This window comes from Leptonychotes weddellii, chromosome 10 (genome assembly GCF_054177405.1).
Source record: "Leptonychotes weddellii isolate Sample4059 chromosome 10, ASM5417740v2, whole genome shotgun sequence".
NCBI lineage: Eukaryota > Metazoa > Chordata > Mammalia > Carnivora > Phocidae > Leptonychotes > Leptonychotes weddellii.
The window spans coordinates 14,916,097-14,933,036 of NC_138378.1; the positions used below are offsets into that span (position 1 = coordinate 14,916,097).

Here is a 16,940-nt window from a genome sequence, read left to right on the forward strand (position 1 = left end):
TGCTAGCAGGATCCCTAGCCCACCACTCTTCCCCCCCATCCTGAACCTGGCCCCGTGTTCTCCCATCCCTCGTTGAGGACCCGTGAGCCCTGAGTTCTGGGTGTGAGACAGGTGGAATCTATGACATCCTCCTGCCCTTTTGAGCCCTGGACAGAACCCCAAGGGCACCTACCAAGGCTTAGGCCTGTTCAGGGCCCCTGATGGCCTTTCCTTCTGCTACCGTCTCTCACCGCTCTCCACTCACACACTGCTCTGACTTCACCAAGCTGATGGCAGCTCCTTGAACTTGGCACCCTGTTCCATGCCCCAGTACTTTTGCTCGTTTTGCTTCTTCTGCCTGGAACACCCTACTCGTTCACAACTTATCCCTCAAGTCTCGGCAGGAGGACTTTCCTCTATGAAGCTCCTTCTGCCCCCTCGGTGCTGCCCTGCTCAACATCTGTTGGCCACCCCCTGCCCCCCGCCGTGGCATGTCACTGATGTGTTTATCTCACTGATTCCCATGCTGTGAGCTCCTAGAGGACAAGGCCTTGGTTGGACGCACACCAACATCCCTGCCCTCAGGATCTCTCCTCCTCGGGCTCCCCCAGCAGAGGAATACACCATTCAGTAATGTCACCATGCCCAGTACTTTGGTGTTTGTTCCATTTTTTAGCTTTCTGTGTATTCTACCATAAGCCCCTACAGACTGTGCGCTTTCTGAGGGCAGGGCAGCGTCTCCCTCATCTAAGCCAGGCCCTCCATGCCCCCAGCAGTCCCCGTCAGTCTACCGAAAGAGACATCGCCAGAATGCGGGCACAAGCCTCAGCTCACCTCGGCCACGGTGAGGATGAAGTACATGGACGGGTGTTGAGGGTCGATGCCTTCCAACTTCATGCCCGGTCTGAAGCCATTCTTATTATGAGTGACTGCCTGGTACTGTCAACGCACAGATTGGGGAGGACCCAGCCTCCATCCAGCCTTATCCTTGCCTAGTGGGCTTGGGGTGAAGGAGCTGCCTTTAGGCCCCACCCGCCTAGTATTACCAAAGGGGTAACTTATTTGGGGATCTTCAGTGCAGGGATTCAGAGCAGGACAGACTAGCTCCCAGGTCCTCTGAAAAATGCGGGCTAAGTCAGGGCTGGACTTAAGGTCTCCCCCTTATCCAGGCCATGGGAAGATCAGCATACAGAACTGAGTAGAAGGTACCGGGATTCAAAAGTCCACAGGTTCAGTGATGAGTGAGTCTGGGTCCCACCTCTCTACTTCCTCCTACCCTGAGAGCCTCTCAGGGTGAGCCCTTTCCTACTCTGGGACCCTAGCCAGCCTCTCCCCCTTCCATTCTGCCAGTGTTTTGAGGGCTATCAGACACACAATACACCAGAAGGCCTGAGTTTGGTGGTGATTTCCTGGACTGGGCATACAAGCTCTTCCCAGGTAGAAATTATCTGACTCACGTCCTGGAAGAGGCTGGCAGGGGCAGTGACAGCCTTCTGCTCCTCGAGGTAGGACTCCCATGACCAGCCTTCCTTCTTCTCCCCTGATGCTGTGGACAGGAGACAGACAGACTGACCCCTGGACTGCTCCCGACAGACTATTCTTCTCAGTTTCCCCAACTCAACTCTACCTTACCTCCAAAACAAACCCTTGTCTATGATTGCGTGCCGCCCTCCGGGCCCTCCCAGCCATGATGGCGCCAGACACAGGGGCTCAGACCTCAGGCGAGCCTTGGTCTCTGGCGGGGCTGCGCCAAATTCCATCCGCCCTCATCCCCAGGCCAGTCGGCAAAAGTACTCTGGACTGCAGAGCATGTAAGTGAGGTTACAAAATCTCAGCCACAGAGGGACCCTGTTCTCTGACAAAGCTGAATAACAAGCCCTGAGCCAGAGGACTTCATCACAGTGCCACCTAAGCTCACGGAAAAGAAAGGAAAGAGAAAATGCGGAAGGAGGAAGAAACAGAGGAGCGATATCACAAAGAAATAAGAAACTCTTGTTTTTCAGTTCTCCCTCTGAACACACAGAGGTACACACAGAGTCACAAATACATATATGTGTGCTTGGCATGCCCACAGAATAGAGACAGATTCTATGGCCCTCCCAGACGCACACACACACACACACGCACGCACGCACGCACATGCACACACACTGTGGTCAGGGCCTACAGCCCTCGGAGCCTCCAGGTCCGGGGGAGGGGGAGACAAATTCCCCTGCAGGAACTTCAGGTTAGCCTGCAGTGGAGACCCGGCCTCCAGCACAGATGAGAAACATCATTTAAAGACTAGAATACCTGGCAACGTGTAAGGTAGGCTCACAAAGTCAGCCTGGGCTGCCTTCAACTGAAGGCCACAGACAATGAAAGAGGCAACTACTTGCAAAAATCAATTCATATCCCTTGGGTAAATAGCTCCAGCTTCTTCTAGTAACTTCTATGCCCCCATTTTTGTCATCTGCAATATGCAGACAACTTCATCTACCACAGGGAGTCGTTTGGAGGAGCAAATGAGATGCTGTGAGTAAAAGATCCTCATGAAATGCAAAGTGCTGGTCTTGAGTTTCTGGTCTTCCTAGGGCTCCACTAAGTCTGTCTTATCTGGATTCTAGCTCTGCCATACTCTGGTTCACTTGGCTACTACCCTGGGTCATTCAGATGTGGAGTGCTTTGTCACTCATGAAGAAGCTTTTTTCTTTAGTTGGAACCTAAGTGGCTAGAAGCACCTCCCTAGGAGCTGCCTAAGTTCCCTGGTCACTGTACTGAGCCTGACCCAGCTGGGCCAAAGCAAGGATTTTCTTGATCAACTGATCACCAAGCCATCAGACTCTCTGAGACCTACACAGACACACCAGCCTAGAGCACATCCTCTGTCCTGAGTGAAATCTGGATTGTCCCTAGAACATACCACCTACGGTGTTCCCTCAAGAAACCCTTGGTTCTCCCATTCGGCCTTCCTCCAGACTTACTGAGCATGCCAGGGGAGAGAGTAGGCTTCGGGACGCCAGGCCTGGCATTGTCTGTCTCTTGCCACTGCAGCTGCACATCATCCTGTATAATACCTCTTCCCTTTTTCCAAATCACCACCACTATCACCAGCCCTTCACAACACCCATCCCTTTCTCTCTAGATGACATTCTTCTCTCCTCACTCTTCCTGAACCATAACATGAGCCACTTGTCTGTTTCTCACTTCAGGCACCTCTACCCCTCCTTGGTCCTAACTCCCAAGTTCACCTCCCATCGGCCCTACCCCAAAGTGGCCAAGTCCTAAGACCCCCGTGCCACAGCAGAGACCTCTGACTTCATCTTCTGTCCCTTACCCTCCCAACCCCCAATGTTGCTACTTGCCTCCCTGAGCCTTTAATTATCTGGATTCTCTCACTAGCCATGATGCATAACAAGTATACAGACTTCACAGTTTGTCATCACACACCACTTCCATTTACCTTAACCGTTCCTTTACCATCGAGTGGTATTTTCTGTGTGCCAAGGCTGGTGCCAGAAACTGGGGGTACAGGGATGCCTCAGAGACTTCACATACATGGTCCCCTTTAATCCTCACACAATGTCTTGAGGAGATAGGTAGGATTCACAGTAATCCTTTTCACAGATGAGAAAAGAGGTTAAACGGAATCCACTGGAAAGAGGCCTAACTACGCAATCTTTCAGTCATATTAGACCTTCCCTCCCTGACCAAGCCCCCAGCCTTCTCCAGTTTCCTGCATCCGTTTTCTACGGTGAACAATGGGCTGAGCTGTTAGGTACATCCTCCAGACCAAATAAGTCCCAAAGCTCCTGGGGATGGTTGTACTATTTGTGTGCTGTACACAGATGCCCAGCCGAGAGGGTGAATGTGGGCTGAAATCCAGCTGGTGCTCCTTGCTGCGCCATGTGGCTGAGTCCACTCAGGTTGCCTTTTTCTAACCGGGTCTGCTCAGAAAGGGCGCCTTTTTTACAATGTGTCCCAAGGTATGGTAGAGACTCGCTGTGGTACTGATCCTCTCTTGACTTCCAGAAATGCTCCTTTGCCTATTCCTGCTTCCTTAAACTATACGCTCTTGGCTAGGACCTTCTTCAGCTAGCTCAGGTTGTCCAAAACCAAACTCGTAACTTCTCTGCCAAAGCTTGTGGCCTTCCCGGTGTGGTCTAGTTCAGTCCATGGTACCAGCACCCATTCAACCAGCCACATAAGCCAGGAACTTGGGAGGGATCCTTTAGGTCTCTTCTTCACCCCCAGGATCCTTCAGTCCCTGAGTCCTGCCGACTCCAACTCCTAGCTGGCTCTCGAATCTACCCCCCCCGCTCCATGCTCACTGTTTGTCTTGCTTTGAGCCTGGTCCAAGAGCCTCTGGATTGATCTCTCTGCCTCAGATTCAGTCTATCAGCAGAATAGCTCTAAAATAAAACTGGTTTATTTCTTTGCTTTAAAGTCCACCATGGCTTCTGCTTTACAACCAAAAAATCCAAAAACCCAAACATCTTTCTGCAGTGCACAGAGCTCTCTGGGAATTAGCCTGATTGTGCCTTTCCACGCCCCTGTGCGCTTCTGTGCCTGTGCACGTCCTAATCCCTCCGCCTCATCGATCCTGCCCCACCCTGTCCCACCCTCCTATCTTCTTCTCATCCTTCAAGACCCAGCCATAGCTCTGGCACCTAGCACAGGGTTTTACACAGAAAGATGATCACCAAATGTTTATTAAATGAATGACGAGAAGGATGGATATATGCATACATGGATGTATGGATGACTGAATATATGGATGCATGGATATATGGATGCATGGATGTATGGATGCATGGATGCTTGGATGCATGGATGTATGAATGCATGAATGTATACGGATGCATGGATGTATGGATGTATGGATGCATGAATGTATGGATGCTTGGATGCATGGATGTATGGATGCATGAATGTATGGATGCATGGATGCTTGGATGCATGGATGTATGAATGCATGAATGTATGGATGCATGGATGCTTGGATGCATGGATGTATTGATGCATGGATGCTCGGATGCATGGATGCTTGGATGCACAGATGTATGGATGCATGGATGCTTAGATGCATGGATATATGGATGCATGAATGTATGGATGCATGGATGCTTGGATACTTGGATGCATGGATATATGGATGCATGGATGCTTGGATGCATGAATATATGATGCATGAAGGCATGGATGCTTGCATGCATAGATGTACGGATGCATGGATGTATGGATGCACTGATGGAACGTCACCCCACCTACCCCATGAAGCCTTCCTTGACTACATGAGGCAGTTTGTTCCGTGATGGTCCTTCGTACCTACATACCTCAAACACAACACTTACTCTACCATTGCATTATAACTACTTGTTCATAAATCTTTCCCTAACATCGGACTATGAGCTCTCTAAGGGCTAGTATTGTGTTTTGCTTAGTCTGAACACTTATATCTCAATAAAGCTGGGAAAAAAAGAAACAAAGAGAGAAGGCACACATAGTAATAAGAGAAATAAAAAAGGGGATATCACCCCATATCCTGCAGACTTTAAAAGATAAGGAGGTATTATGAATAACTTTACATCCTTCTGACACATTTCCTTCTGAATCACCCAGTCTCAAGCCTACCTCTGCCCACTAGTGAAGTTGTTCTCAAGTCACCAGGGCCACAGTCCAATGACCTTTTCTTATTCCGCAACTCTCTTGATCTCCACATGCTACCAACCCCTCTTCCATCTGAGCATTTCCTTCTTGCTGTGCTCTCTTAGCTGTATCTTCCTCCTCTTCTCTTGCCATCAGAGGTTCTTCTTTCTCCCACCCCAACCCTGCTCCTCAATGGTAGACCCCTAGAAATACAGTAATTCCCTCCCATTTTCTCTCTTTCTGTTCACTCTCTTAGAAGTTTCTTCAGCACTGCTTCAGTCGTTTAAGTGGAGAGAATTTCTGGGGCGCCTGGGTGGCTCAGTTGGTTGAGCGACTGCCTTCGGCTCAGGTCATGATCCTGGAGTCCCAGGATCGAGTCCTACATCGGTCTCCCTGCTCAGTAGGCAGTCTGCTTCTCCCTCTGACCCTCCCCCCTCTCATGCTCTCTCTCTCAAATAAATAAATAAAATCTTAAAAAAAAAAAAAGTAGAGAGAATTCACAAATTAATAGTCTAGCCAGACTTTTCACTGGGAACCCAAAACTGAAGAGGCTGGGCTCCATAATGCTATGGTCTACTCTTTACCTAGCTTTCAGTTTCTAGTAAGTATAAATGGACCTTTTTGAAAACCTAATGAAAACCATGAACCATCTCCCCAGAAAAATAAATAATTCACAGAATTTTGCATGTAAATTTAGACTAGGGACCTCAGTTAAGAAGGCATTGTTAGAAGAGTCATACTGATTAATGACTTGTACCAAATCACACGCTCATTCTCAATTTGTTCCCCAACTCCGTATAGCATTCCTTGTATATTGATGTAAAATGTGTTTATTATATGTCATTAAAAAATGGCATGGCTCTGAATAAATATTTCTCCAAAGAAAATATATAAATGGCCAATAAGCACATGAAAAGATGCTCGCCATCATTAGCCATCAGGGAAATGCAAATCAAAACCACAATGAGCTACCACTTCACACCCACCAGGATGGCTATAATAAAAAAAGACAATAGCGGGGCGCCTGGGTGGCTCAGTTGGTTAAGCGACTGCCTTCGGCTCAGGTCATGATCCTGGAGTCCCTGGATGGAGTCCCGCATCGGGCTCCCTGCTCGGCAGGGAGTCTGCTTCTCCCTCTGACCCTAACCCCTCTCATGTGCTCTCTCTCATTCTCTCTCTCTCTCAAATAAATAAATAAAATCTTTAAAAAAAAAAAAAAGACAACAGCAAGCACTGATGAGGATGTGAATAAACTGGAACCCTCATATGCTGCTAGGGGGAAGAGAAAATGGTACAGTCCCTTTGGAAAACAGCCTAGCAGTTCCTTAAAAGGCTAAACATAGAGTTACCATATGACCCAGCAATTCACTCCTGGGTACATACCCAAGAAAAATGAAAACATACCCACACAAAAACTTGTATACAGATATTCATATCAGCATTACTCATGATAGCCCCGAAATGGAAGCAACCCATATACCCATTGATTGATAAATAAAGTGTGATACATTCATACAATGGGCTATCATTCAGCAGTAAAAAGGAATTGTGCAAGTCAATGGGTGTACAAGTCAATGGGTGTACAAGTCAATGGGTGAATAACATGGTATGTGAATTCCATCTCAATAAAGCTGTTAAACACTACTTTGTAAAAATATGTATGAAGCACTAACTGCAAAAAATGGATAAAGTGGACATCATCAAATGAAAACATTCCACTACTCAGAAAACATCATTTAGAAAGGAAAAAGCAAGCCACAGACTGGGAGAAAGTATTTGTAACATATACATCTGACAAAGGACTTACATGCAGAATATATAAAAAATTAATAGTAAGAAGATAAACAACCTAATTAAGAGTGGGTAAAAACGTGGGGTGCCTGGGTGGCTCAGTCAGTTAAGCAACCAACTCTTGATTTCAGCTCAGGTCATGATCTTCGAGTTGTGAGATCGAGCCCTGCATTGGGCTCTGTGCTCAGCAGGGAGTCTGCCTGAGATTCTCTCTTGCCCTCTCCCTCTGCCCCTCCCACTCTCTAAAATAAATCAATAAATCTTAAAAAAAAAAAAAAAGAATGGGCAAAAACGTATGTCTATGGTAACTACAGGGAGACAGAACAGGATGCTTGGAGGACTGCTCTGAATCTGAAAAGGCTATAACAAGTTGACCCTGAAGAACGCCACCACAGATACCTGATTTGGATGTGGGCAGACTGAGAGGTGACATGAGAATATCAGAATAGCTATTAATGATTACATATATTGTGAAGACTTTTACCGCGGTGTTTTAGAAAAGATTCCTCACATGAAGCGGCTGTTGAAAAGATAAAGTGGATACGTGAAAGAGAAAGAGAGCCTGAGTACATACACGAGTTACACGGCTCTAACTCATAAACTACTGGAACGTTCTGTCAGGACCAGACACGTCAGGCCTGTACAACATGAACCCAATAGCTGGCCATCCAACTGCCAAACAGAGTGTAGACATAATACGGATTCTCCATACTACAGGACACTCAAACAACCCTACCAACCCCACCCCTCACGCCAGATTCTTCTGCCAAAAGACCCCAAAAACAAGTGGAAAAAAACTTAGCCATATATGCAAACTTCTGCCAATTGAGAGAGTATTTTCCCTTGAAAAAAGGAGAAAAGGCACAAGGAGGAAAATATCCAGAAATCAATGCCACACCAACATTTACCGTTGAGAGGGCAAGAGGTATGAATCAAAAGATAATTCTGTACTGCTCAACAGGACCCAGCCAGAAGAATGCTGATTCATGAATCTGAGCCACTGTCTTGGGTGGTTGGACACTGTCTTCTTCCTCTACATAAGATTTAAGAGGCCATAAATCAATGAGAGCTATGCTTTTGGCCTCTGATGTGAGAGACAGCAGTGAAAATTTGGTTTGGTTGCGATGGGCAGAATTTCGAATGGGAACTACAGAGTTTGGAGCCCAGGACACAGACTGGGTTTCTCTGGCCAGCACCGGATCCATCAAGGCAGAATGTCCTAAGAACTCACTTCACCCTCTGGCTCTCTCTGAGACAGGAAAGACACTAACTCAGGCAACTGAGCCATGGTCTGAGAGGAATCACCAACACACAACTCATGCATTCATGTACCGAGCAAACATTGACTGAGAGTCTACTCAACCCCAGTCGCTGAGCTGAGCACCAGCGATACAACGATTAATAAAATAAATTCAGTTCTGAGGGAGGAAGATAGAATTCAACAAGCTGTTCTGCAGTACCTAGGTGATTACAAGTGTGATAATTGTTACTCAGCTCCTGTTGACTGTTGTCACGTGGGAGTGGAGATGGCCTGAGGGCCAGAGCTGACTCTGAATGGCCTTTGTTCCCTTTTTTTTTTAAGAACCAAAAGGCCAGAATGGGAGCTCCAATAGCAAGGTCAGACCAATGGCCCGTACAAACTTGCTCACACCACCAAAGGGAAGCAACGCCACGTGATGCCATTAAAAGCTGTTTAAGTCTTTGGATTCTGAGCCTGGCAGTGAGGCCTATTCACAACTGGATAACAGAGGATAAAACAAACACACGATATAATCCCTCCCCAAATACACGCATACTAATGCATGAACCAGAAACATTGTCTCTCTCTCATTTTCTCTCTCCCTCACACATACGCTACTTTATACTCACCTATGTATGTACCACACACCATCACACGCGTGACGCATACTCTCAGCCTCACACCTCCAAAGGTGTGTACACATCACATAACACAACCACACACACACACAGAGGCCCCCATACCAGGCTGGCTGTTCCACTCCTCACTTTCTGGGGTGCAAGCAGTGGGCCGGCCCTCTGGATCCTTTCCTCCTTCTTGCTTCTCCTGTGGAAGGCAAGCCTGATTCCTGTCCTCATGGGTTGGGGTGAAGCCCCAGCCTCTATTCCAGGCCCCTGCCTGGCTCTCTGGTCACACGGTATTCTGCCCCAAACAAGGGGAATTTCTTCTAGGCTACCAGCAGGCACAGAGCTCCAGTGGGCAACCCCGACTACGTGGGCACATCCCATAAGCATACAGCCCCTAGTTTCACAGTCTGATTACAATCCTCATTCCTCAGACCTGCTGTGTGTTGATTTTACTTGCCCACTGGAGCTTTCATGCTCTGTCTCTTCCAGCTTCTCTGCCTCTGGCCTCCTGACGGGGCTCCAGTGATGGAGCTTTTCATCTGCTACTCATCTACTTGGGTGCTGGTGTATGTGAATGTGACTTAGCCCTGACACTAGACTGAGATGGAAGCCCCAGAAAAGCAAAGAGGGTGACTTAATCATTTTCTTCTAACTCAGTACAGAACCTGAGTCAAAATGGGACCCCAAAATACGATGAGTGAGTCATCATGTGTCTTCTCTGGCCCAGCCCCACAGCCCAGATTAATGGAGAGGATAGTGGGAATTGACAGGTAGCCTCTAGCCTCCCCTTCCCCTCCCCACTGCCCTCTTCCTACCAAGGCCTCAGGCTCTGACTCCTCCTCTGAGGGGCTGTGGTATTCCCGGCGCTTCCTCTTCTTCATGGGTTTGAGAAGCTCAGAAGCACTGGTGCAGGAGTTCTGGCCTGAGGAGTTCTCCACTATGACCGACCTGAGGGACAGATGGCCTGAGAGAAAGGACCACCCACCCTACACCACCCAGTCCTTCTCCTAAGCCCTGAGCAGGAATGGAGAATGGGGGGCCCCAAGGCAGAGCAAGTAGGGTTGCAATATCCTCCCCCTTACCGCTCTTGGAACAGTGGCGGGCAGTCATCATTGGAGGAACTAGCAGGATCTGGACCCACGCTTTGCTGAGGTCCACACTCCTGGCACTGACAAGCACCATCATCTTCTGGGGGATCCTGGGGGGGATCTTCTGGAGGATCCTGGGGAAGGTCCGCTGTGGGGGCCAAAGGGGCCTCAGGCCTCCCATCCATCACAGCCACACTCAGGCTCCGCCCACCTCGGAGCCCACGCCCCCTCTGGCTCCCCTGGACAGGCCCCCAACAGTCTTCTCTATCTCAGGACCAACCCCTGGACGCACCCGCAGGACCCAGGCCACCCACTCCATCCTCCTCCACCCCCCACACTGGAGACTCCTCAGGGAGCTCGGGCCTCGACCCACCCGGGCAGGGCCCCAGCCTGGGGACTGGGGGGTCCTACCCGGCTGTTGGGTGCCCGCATCGCCACCTCCCGCCGGGGCCTCGCCATCTTCGTATTCGGCCACACCTTCGGGCCGTAGCTCGGGGCTCGGGGGCTGCTCCGCTCCTACCATGTTCAGTGGTGCGTACTCGCTTATCCGGAACTGGAGCGTGGGAGGGTCTGAGGACGGGACTCCTGTACCCCCTCGACCCGCCTCTGATCGGCAAGATCCCCTCCCGCCGCCTTACTCCGCAAGGCTCCACTCCGGGTGCCTCGCTCCAAGCCACGCCCCCAGCAGCCCGCCAGACCCCGAGCGCCTCCACCCAAGCCATGCCCCTGGAGTCCCTCACTCAAAGCCGCACCCCAGAACCCCCCATCGCGAGCCCCTTCCCCCTCCTTCGCCTCGGGCCCCGCCTCCAGCCCGCTGGCCCCGCCCCACAGGTGGGGCTCGCAGGCCCCCGCCAATCCCCACAGACACTGACCCGTAGGCCGCTCCCAGGAGGCGGGGCCGCAGCCTCCGTCCACTCCAGGAGCCGCACGGTGGTGGCGCTGGAGCTGGCCGCAGGCGCCGCGCTTAACTGCGGCAGAACGGTGGCCGTGACAGGGACGCTGCCGGCCACTCGCTCCGGAGCGCCCACATGGATCGTCTCCCGCGGAAAACAGGAAACATCCAGGGCACTGCTGGGCAGGCCAAGGGTGGCCGAGCCGGCTGCGAACAAATACACAGACATGTCACAGGTGAGCCTGGTGGCCCTGCCCCATGCATGTGTAGGCAGGTGAAAGTATGTCCTTCCCGGGATCCACACCTCCCTCCAGGCCCCTGGCTTGGTCCACCTGGGATGATGAAGGCAGTAGCCGGCAGGTGAGAGCTGGAACCTGGACTGTCTCTGGCCACCAGGTGCACGTTGACCTCTCCTGTGGAGGGCCCCTTCAGTGTCCTCAGCATCTCCATTTCGGCATTCCCCTCCATCCTGGTAGGCCTGCAAGCTGAACACGACCCCCAGGGAGATTAGGGAGGGAGCAGGCTTCTTTGAGGAGGAACTCTTCACCCTCAGGTTGGCAACCTGCAGAGAAAAGCCTCAGTCCTGAGGAGAGCAGGGTGTCTTAGGAGACCAACATTAAGTCTGGCTCCTGGCTCTAACCAGGTCACCCAGGTGAGGGCTCTGGCCAGGCCTTGCATCTCCCCCAGACTCTGGAAGATGGGCATGCGTGAGGGTGCTTTGTAAACTGTGATGTAGAGGTACACAACTGACTCTGGGGAGTAGGTCTCAGGTCAAGGTTCTGTCTGGCCAGCTGTCAGTGACAGAGCCCAGGCAACCTCTGAACTCCCTCTTCTCAACCCCCACCTCCAGCCTCACTAGGATCAATCTCTTCTTCCTGGGGGGATTTAGAGCCCTCAAGTACCAGGTTCGATCTCACTCATAAGGTCCATTTTCCTAGGAGGTGATCTTTCCCAATCACATTCTTATATTCTTACATGCCCCCTGCCCGCAATCCTTCCAACCCCAAGCACAGAGTAAGCACTATAACATCCGTTGAACAAATGCATACATGTGGAGAGCAAAGAGGTGTTGTTTGAGAACCCAGGCAGTGCATGACTTTTCTATATAATAAAGCAAGGGCAAAAAAGGTATTTAATAAAGAGGTTGTTGAACAAATAAATATATGGGGGGAAAAAAAAGACCTAATGACATAACTATACTTAGGATCTATCTATCATTTACTTAACTCCTAAAACGTTTTGGCCACTGTTCTAGTGCCAGTCTTACCATCACTGTCCAGAATTTTCTGTGATGATGTAAATGTCTTATGCCTACATTGTCCAACACACTAGTAGCCACTAGCCACATGTGGTTACTGAACAACTGAAATGTGGCTAGTGTGAATGAAGAACTGAATTTTTAAATTTTTATTATTATTATTTTTTAGAATTATTCACTTTTCAGTTTGTTCAGTTTTTTTTTTCCTCAAGATTTTATTTATTTATTTGACAGAGAGAGAGAGACAGTGAGAGAAGGAACACAAGCAGGGGGAGTGGGAGAGGGAGAAGCAGGCCTCCCGCTGAGCAGGGAGCCCGACGAGGGGCTTGATCCCAGGACCCTGGGATCATAACCTGAGCTGAAGGCAGACGCTTAATGACTGAGCCACCCAGGCACCCTAGAACTAAATTTTTTAAATCTTAAATTAAATTTAAATAGTCACAGTGGCCATAGTTACCGTGTTGGACAGCAAAACTTTACATATATTATAATTGGCCTGTCGTCTCTACTTGTAAAACACATCTCACAGTCTGACTTCTCTCCATCTCCTTGCTTCTATGAGAGTCCCAACTGCCATCAGCTCTCCTTGGACTTCAGAAACTGCCTCCTACCTCATCTCCCTTCTTCCTCTCTTGCCCCCTACAGTCTATTCTCCAGTAAGAGAAAGCTTTAAAAATGTAAGCCAAATCACATAATTTCCCTACGTAAAATTCTTCCATGGCTCTCCATTGTCCTTAGAATAAAATCAAAGTGCTTCCCCCTATAGAATCTGACCCCTGTCTTCCTCTCTGACCTCATCCTCCACCACTCTTCGCCTGTTCTCCACCCCAACAAATACTGGTTTCCTTCTACTCATTAACAAATGTTCCCACCTTAGAGCTCTTGATCCTTGTTCTCCCCTCTGCTTAGAATGCACCTCCCTAAGCTCTCTGCTTGGCTGCCTGCTTCCCATCCTCCAGGCCTCAGCTCAGTGGTCACCTCCTCAGAAGAGGTCTTTCAGGGCCACTCAGTTTAAGCAGCATACCCCTCACCCACACCACTAGCGCTCAATCCATCACTGTGTTTATTTCCTTTGCATCCTTCATTATAATCAATAATGATCTTCATTTACTTATTTGTGTGTGATCAGTCATCCCCATAGAAATATAAGTTCCATGAAGGCAAAGACTTGTATCTGTCTTGTCCACTGCTATACAGCCAGCCCCTGGAATAGTGCCTGCACACAGTAGGTGCTAAATAAATATGTGTTGAATTTCAGTAATTTCAACGTGTTGATAAAAAGCTCTGGATGTGTGATTGATACCTGGTTGCTTTAAGGAGTTGGCAGTCCTTGACAATGGCTTCTGGCGTATAAGTTAAAGGAAAACATGGCCTCGGCTCAAGACAGACTTAAGACAGTGTGAATCTCAGCTCCAGCACTTAACACCCGTGACTCTGAGTAAGTAGCTTACCTGACTTGAGCCTCAGTTTCCTCGTGTGTAAAATAAATCCAGTAATGATATCTACCTCAAAGTGTTCTGGTGAAGATCACATGCGAAAAATGTGTGAAGTCTCGGTAGCAGCAGGCTTTCAACAAACACCAATCCACTCCCTTTTAACAGAAATTCCAGGGAGCTTGGTAGCTTCTGGCCGGTAACATGGAAGCTGCTTGCTAGCAAAGTCAGCTTGGAGGGGTTACTGTCTCTCCCACCCTCCTCCCACCTGCTGTTCTTGTGCACTCATTTATTTCCCAGCTTTTCCTCCCTAAAACAGAGAGTCCATCCTCTATATTATATAATCAGGTAGGTGAAGGCTAGATATATAACCTGATTAATGAAGGCAACATTCAAACCAAGGTGTGTTTCCCTTTGTTAAAATTATAAAATAGAATTCCCTGAATTTCAATTCTAACTATTTTGCTTTGCACAGCTGATGTACTTGTAGCACTTTAAGTTCTTTTAGATAGAGTCAATCTTTTAATTCAAAACCTTGGCAGTCACTAAGAGTGAGTGTGGTTACTGCTGGAAGAACCCGTTCCTATTTCGAAACCCCCCACATGTTTCGGGGGTGTCCAGGAAGGGTGGCCGAGGGGACTGCCCTCCTGCTCAGGTTTGCTGCCCTTGTTTGCAAACACTGTAGGGCCAACTAGGTGTCAGCTCCGTTCTGTGCTCTGGGAATACAGTCTCAAAAAAGACAAAGTGCTCTCAGGAAGCATATATTGTAGAAATAAGGGCTAAGGCTGGGTTGGAAATGTAAATTGGAAAGCCGTCGTGCGTAGGGGCATTGAAAACCAAAGAACTGAGTATAAAGAAAAAGGTAGGAGCTTTGGAGCTCACCAAGATTTATAGGATGGGAGGAGGATGATCTGGTAAAAGAGCCTGCCTTCAGGTCAGAGGGAATCCAGAAGAGTCTGAACTTCTGGAGGACACAGGAGGAATGTTTTCAGGACAGTGGGACTGCTCAACGGTGTGAAATGCCACTGACAGATCAAGTGAGGGGAGGGCTGAGAGCTGACCACTGGGGCAAAAAGGGGGTCCTTAGAAACCTCGACAAGAGCCACTTCTGAGGAGCTGTGGACACAAAAACCAGACTGGAGTGGATTCTAGAGAGAGATCATGGATTAGTTCAATATTTACTGAGCACCTACTATGCGCCAGGTACTGTTCTAGGCAATGCAGATTTGTCAGTGAACAAAACAGACAAAAACCTCTGCCACAGACTCTACATTCTAGTGGGGGAAGCTGACACTAAGGTTTGCTCCTCAGGAGAATGGGAGAAAGGGAAGTGGAACAATGGGACTGACAACTCTCTCAAGGAGCTCGTGATGTGAAGGAGAGCGCATGGAATTGGGGGATGGTGTTTGGAGAGTGACGTGGTCTCAAGGAAGGGGCGTGGGGGTTTGTTGGTTTGTTTTTAAATAGGAGATGTTAGAGCATGTTTGTACCTGATGAAAATGAACCTATGGAGAGGAAAAAATGGGCAGTGCAGGGGAAAAAGAATAATTCTAGAAGACAAGTCCTTGAATATGCAGGAGGAAAGAGGATCCAGTGCACCTGTGATGTTGGGACCCATCACATGTACTTGTGGGCTCCTGGCTCGCAGCACCTACTGCTTCTGTGTTCTTCCTCCCCAGCTAGACCAGGAGTTTTTCTGAGGCCTGTGACTGCTTTCTCTGTGATTTGAATTCACTCTTCCTCTCCTGCTGCCACCCCTTATGTTTGCAGCTCACGCAGCATTTTCATAAACACTGTCTCACTTGGTACACACAGCAGCACAACCAGTCTGAAATGGCTCCCAGGCCCAAGCCATGTGCCAGGAACCCATCCACTCCTACCCTTACGGCCTGATCACACCCTCAGAACCCCACTCCTGTGTCTTCTGCACATATTATTCCTTCTGCTTGGTACCTTTCCACATCCCATAGGTCTGGAGAGATCTTAATCATCCTCTAAGATCCACCTTGAGTGACACCTCTTCTTTGAAGCCTTCCCGGAATCCACCCCCAAACAAAGTTAATCATCCCCTGGGCTGTGTTCCACTCCACCACAGTCTAACTATGCATTAACTTGTCTGTCTCCCCCAGAGATGGCACAAAGCAGCTGACGTGCAAAAAAGCCTAACAGAGAGGCATCACTCAAATCATCACTGAATGAATCAGAGAGCTGGGAGTAAAAAGTGGTCAACGTTATAAGAAGCAGTGGTACTGAAATCCATACAAGGTTTAGCCATTCTTGCCTTCGGGGCTGGAATTCGATTTCCCGGGGCTGTGCTGCTCAGAGGCTAGGGTTAAGGTGGGAGGTCCCAGCCCTAAAGGTTGTCACGGGCAGCCCTCAGCTGTCACCTTCTCTGGGAACTGCCCTCAGCCAGGGGAGCTGCCTCGCCCAAGTGCCCTCTCCTGGAAGCAGCCATCCTGTTAGACCAGCTGATAAGGGAAGGAAAGGCCTCACCCCCCTGCCTCAATTTAGGATATCTCAGCAGGGCCCTGCCCACTCCAGAGCTTCCCCTGGGACAGGCTGAGGCCTCTGTTGAGACTACCTTGGCTGTTCAACTTCTGTCCAGCACCTTGCTGTCTTCCCTGTCCTACAGGTGATATTCGCAAGGGCATTCCAGTACACCTGCGCTCACATCTCCCTCCCAGAGTCTGGTTCCAGGGAACCTGACCTAAAATAGCCATTTGGGTCCCCGGGCCAGAGAGGTGTCTGGCACATAACATATGCTCAATAAATATTTATTGAATGAGTATGTCTCTGTTTATTTTCTCGTCGTCTCTCTGCTAAGGTTTCTCCCAACTGCTTGCCCTTCAAGGCCTCGTATACAACAGACGCTCAATAAAAGCCCTGGCTCTAGGTGTTGGGGGTGGGGAGCAACACACACTCAGAGCCCCAGCGAGACTGAGCGCCACAAACTTGAGGCCTGCCCCCCGCAGCTGCGGCCGGGACGCGAGGGAGGGGGGGCAAGC

At 49.3% G+C, this 16,940-nt stretch overlaps 1 protein-coding gene across 10 annotated transcripts in view; it reads right to left on the reverse strand.

Moving 5' to 3' along the window:
• The window catches only part of L3MBTL1 (L3MBTL histone methyl-lysine binding protein 1), a 40,433-nt gene that overhangs the window by 15,738 nt on the left and 7,755 nt on the right, over positions 1–16,940 (reverse strand). For 7 of the 10 annotated variants that reach the window (XR_014149076.1, XR_014149077.1, XM_081832758.1 and 4 more), the window contains exons 2-9: positions 11,577–11,729; positions 11,225–11,451; positions 10,764–10,905; positions 10,347–10,500; positions 10,080–10,212; positions 9,382–9,463; positions 1,437–1,525; positions 814–918 (exon numbers count right to left, since the gene is read on the reverse strand). Coding sequence is in view for 8 of the 10 variants with exons in the window: in XM_081832758.1 (XP_081688884.1) it covers positions 814–918; positions 1,437–1,525; positions 9,382–9,463; positions 10,080–10,212; positions 10,347–10,500; positions 10,764–10,905; positions 11,225–11,451; positions 11,577–11,712 (1,068 nt within the window). In the remaining 2 variants the exon portion in view is untranslated. The other 3 variants (XM_081832753.1, XM_081832754.1, XM_081832755.1) reach the window with 3 other exon arrangements.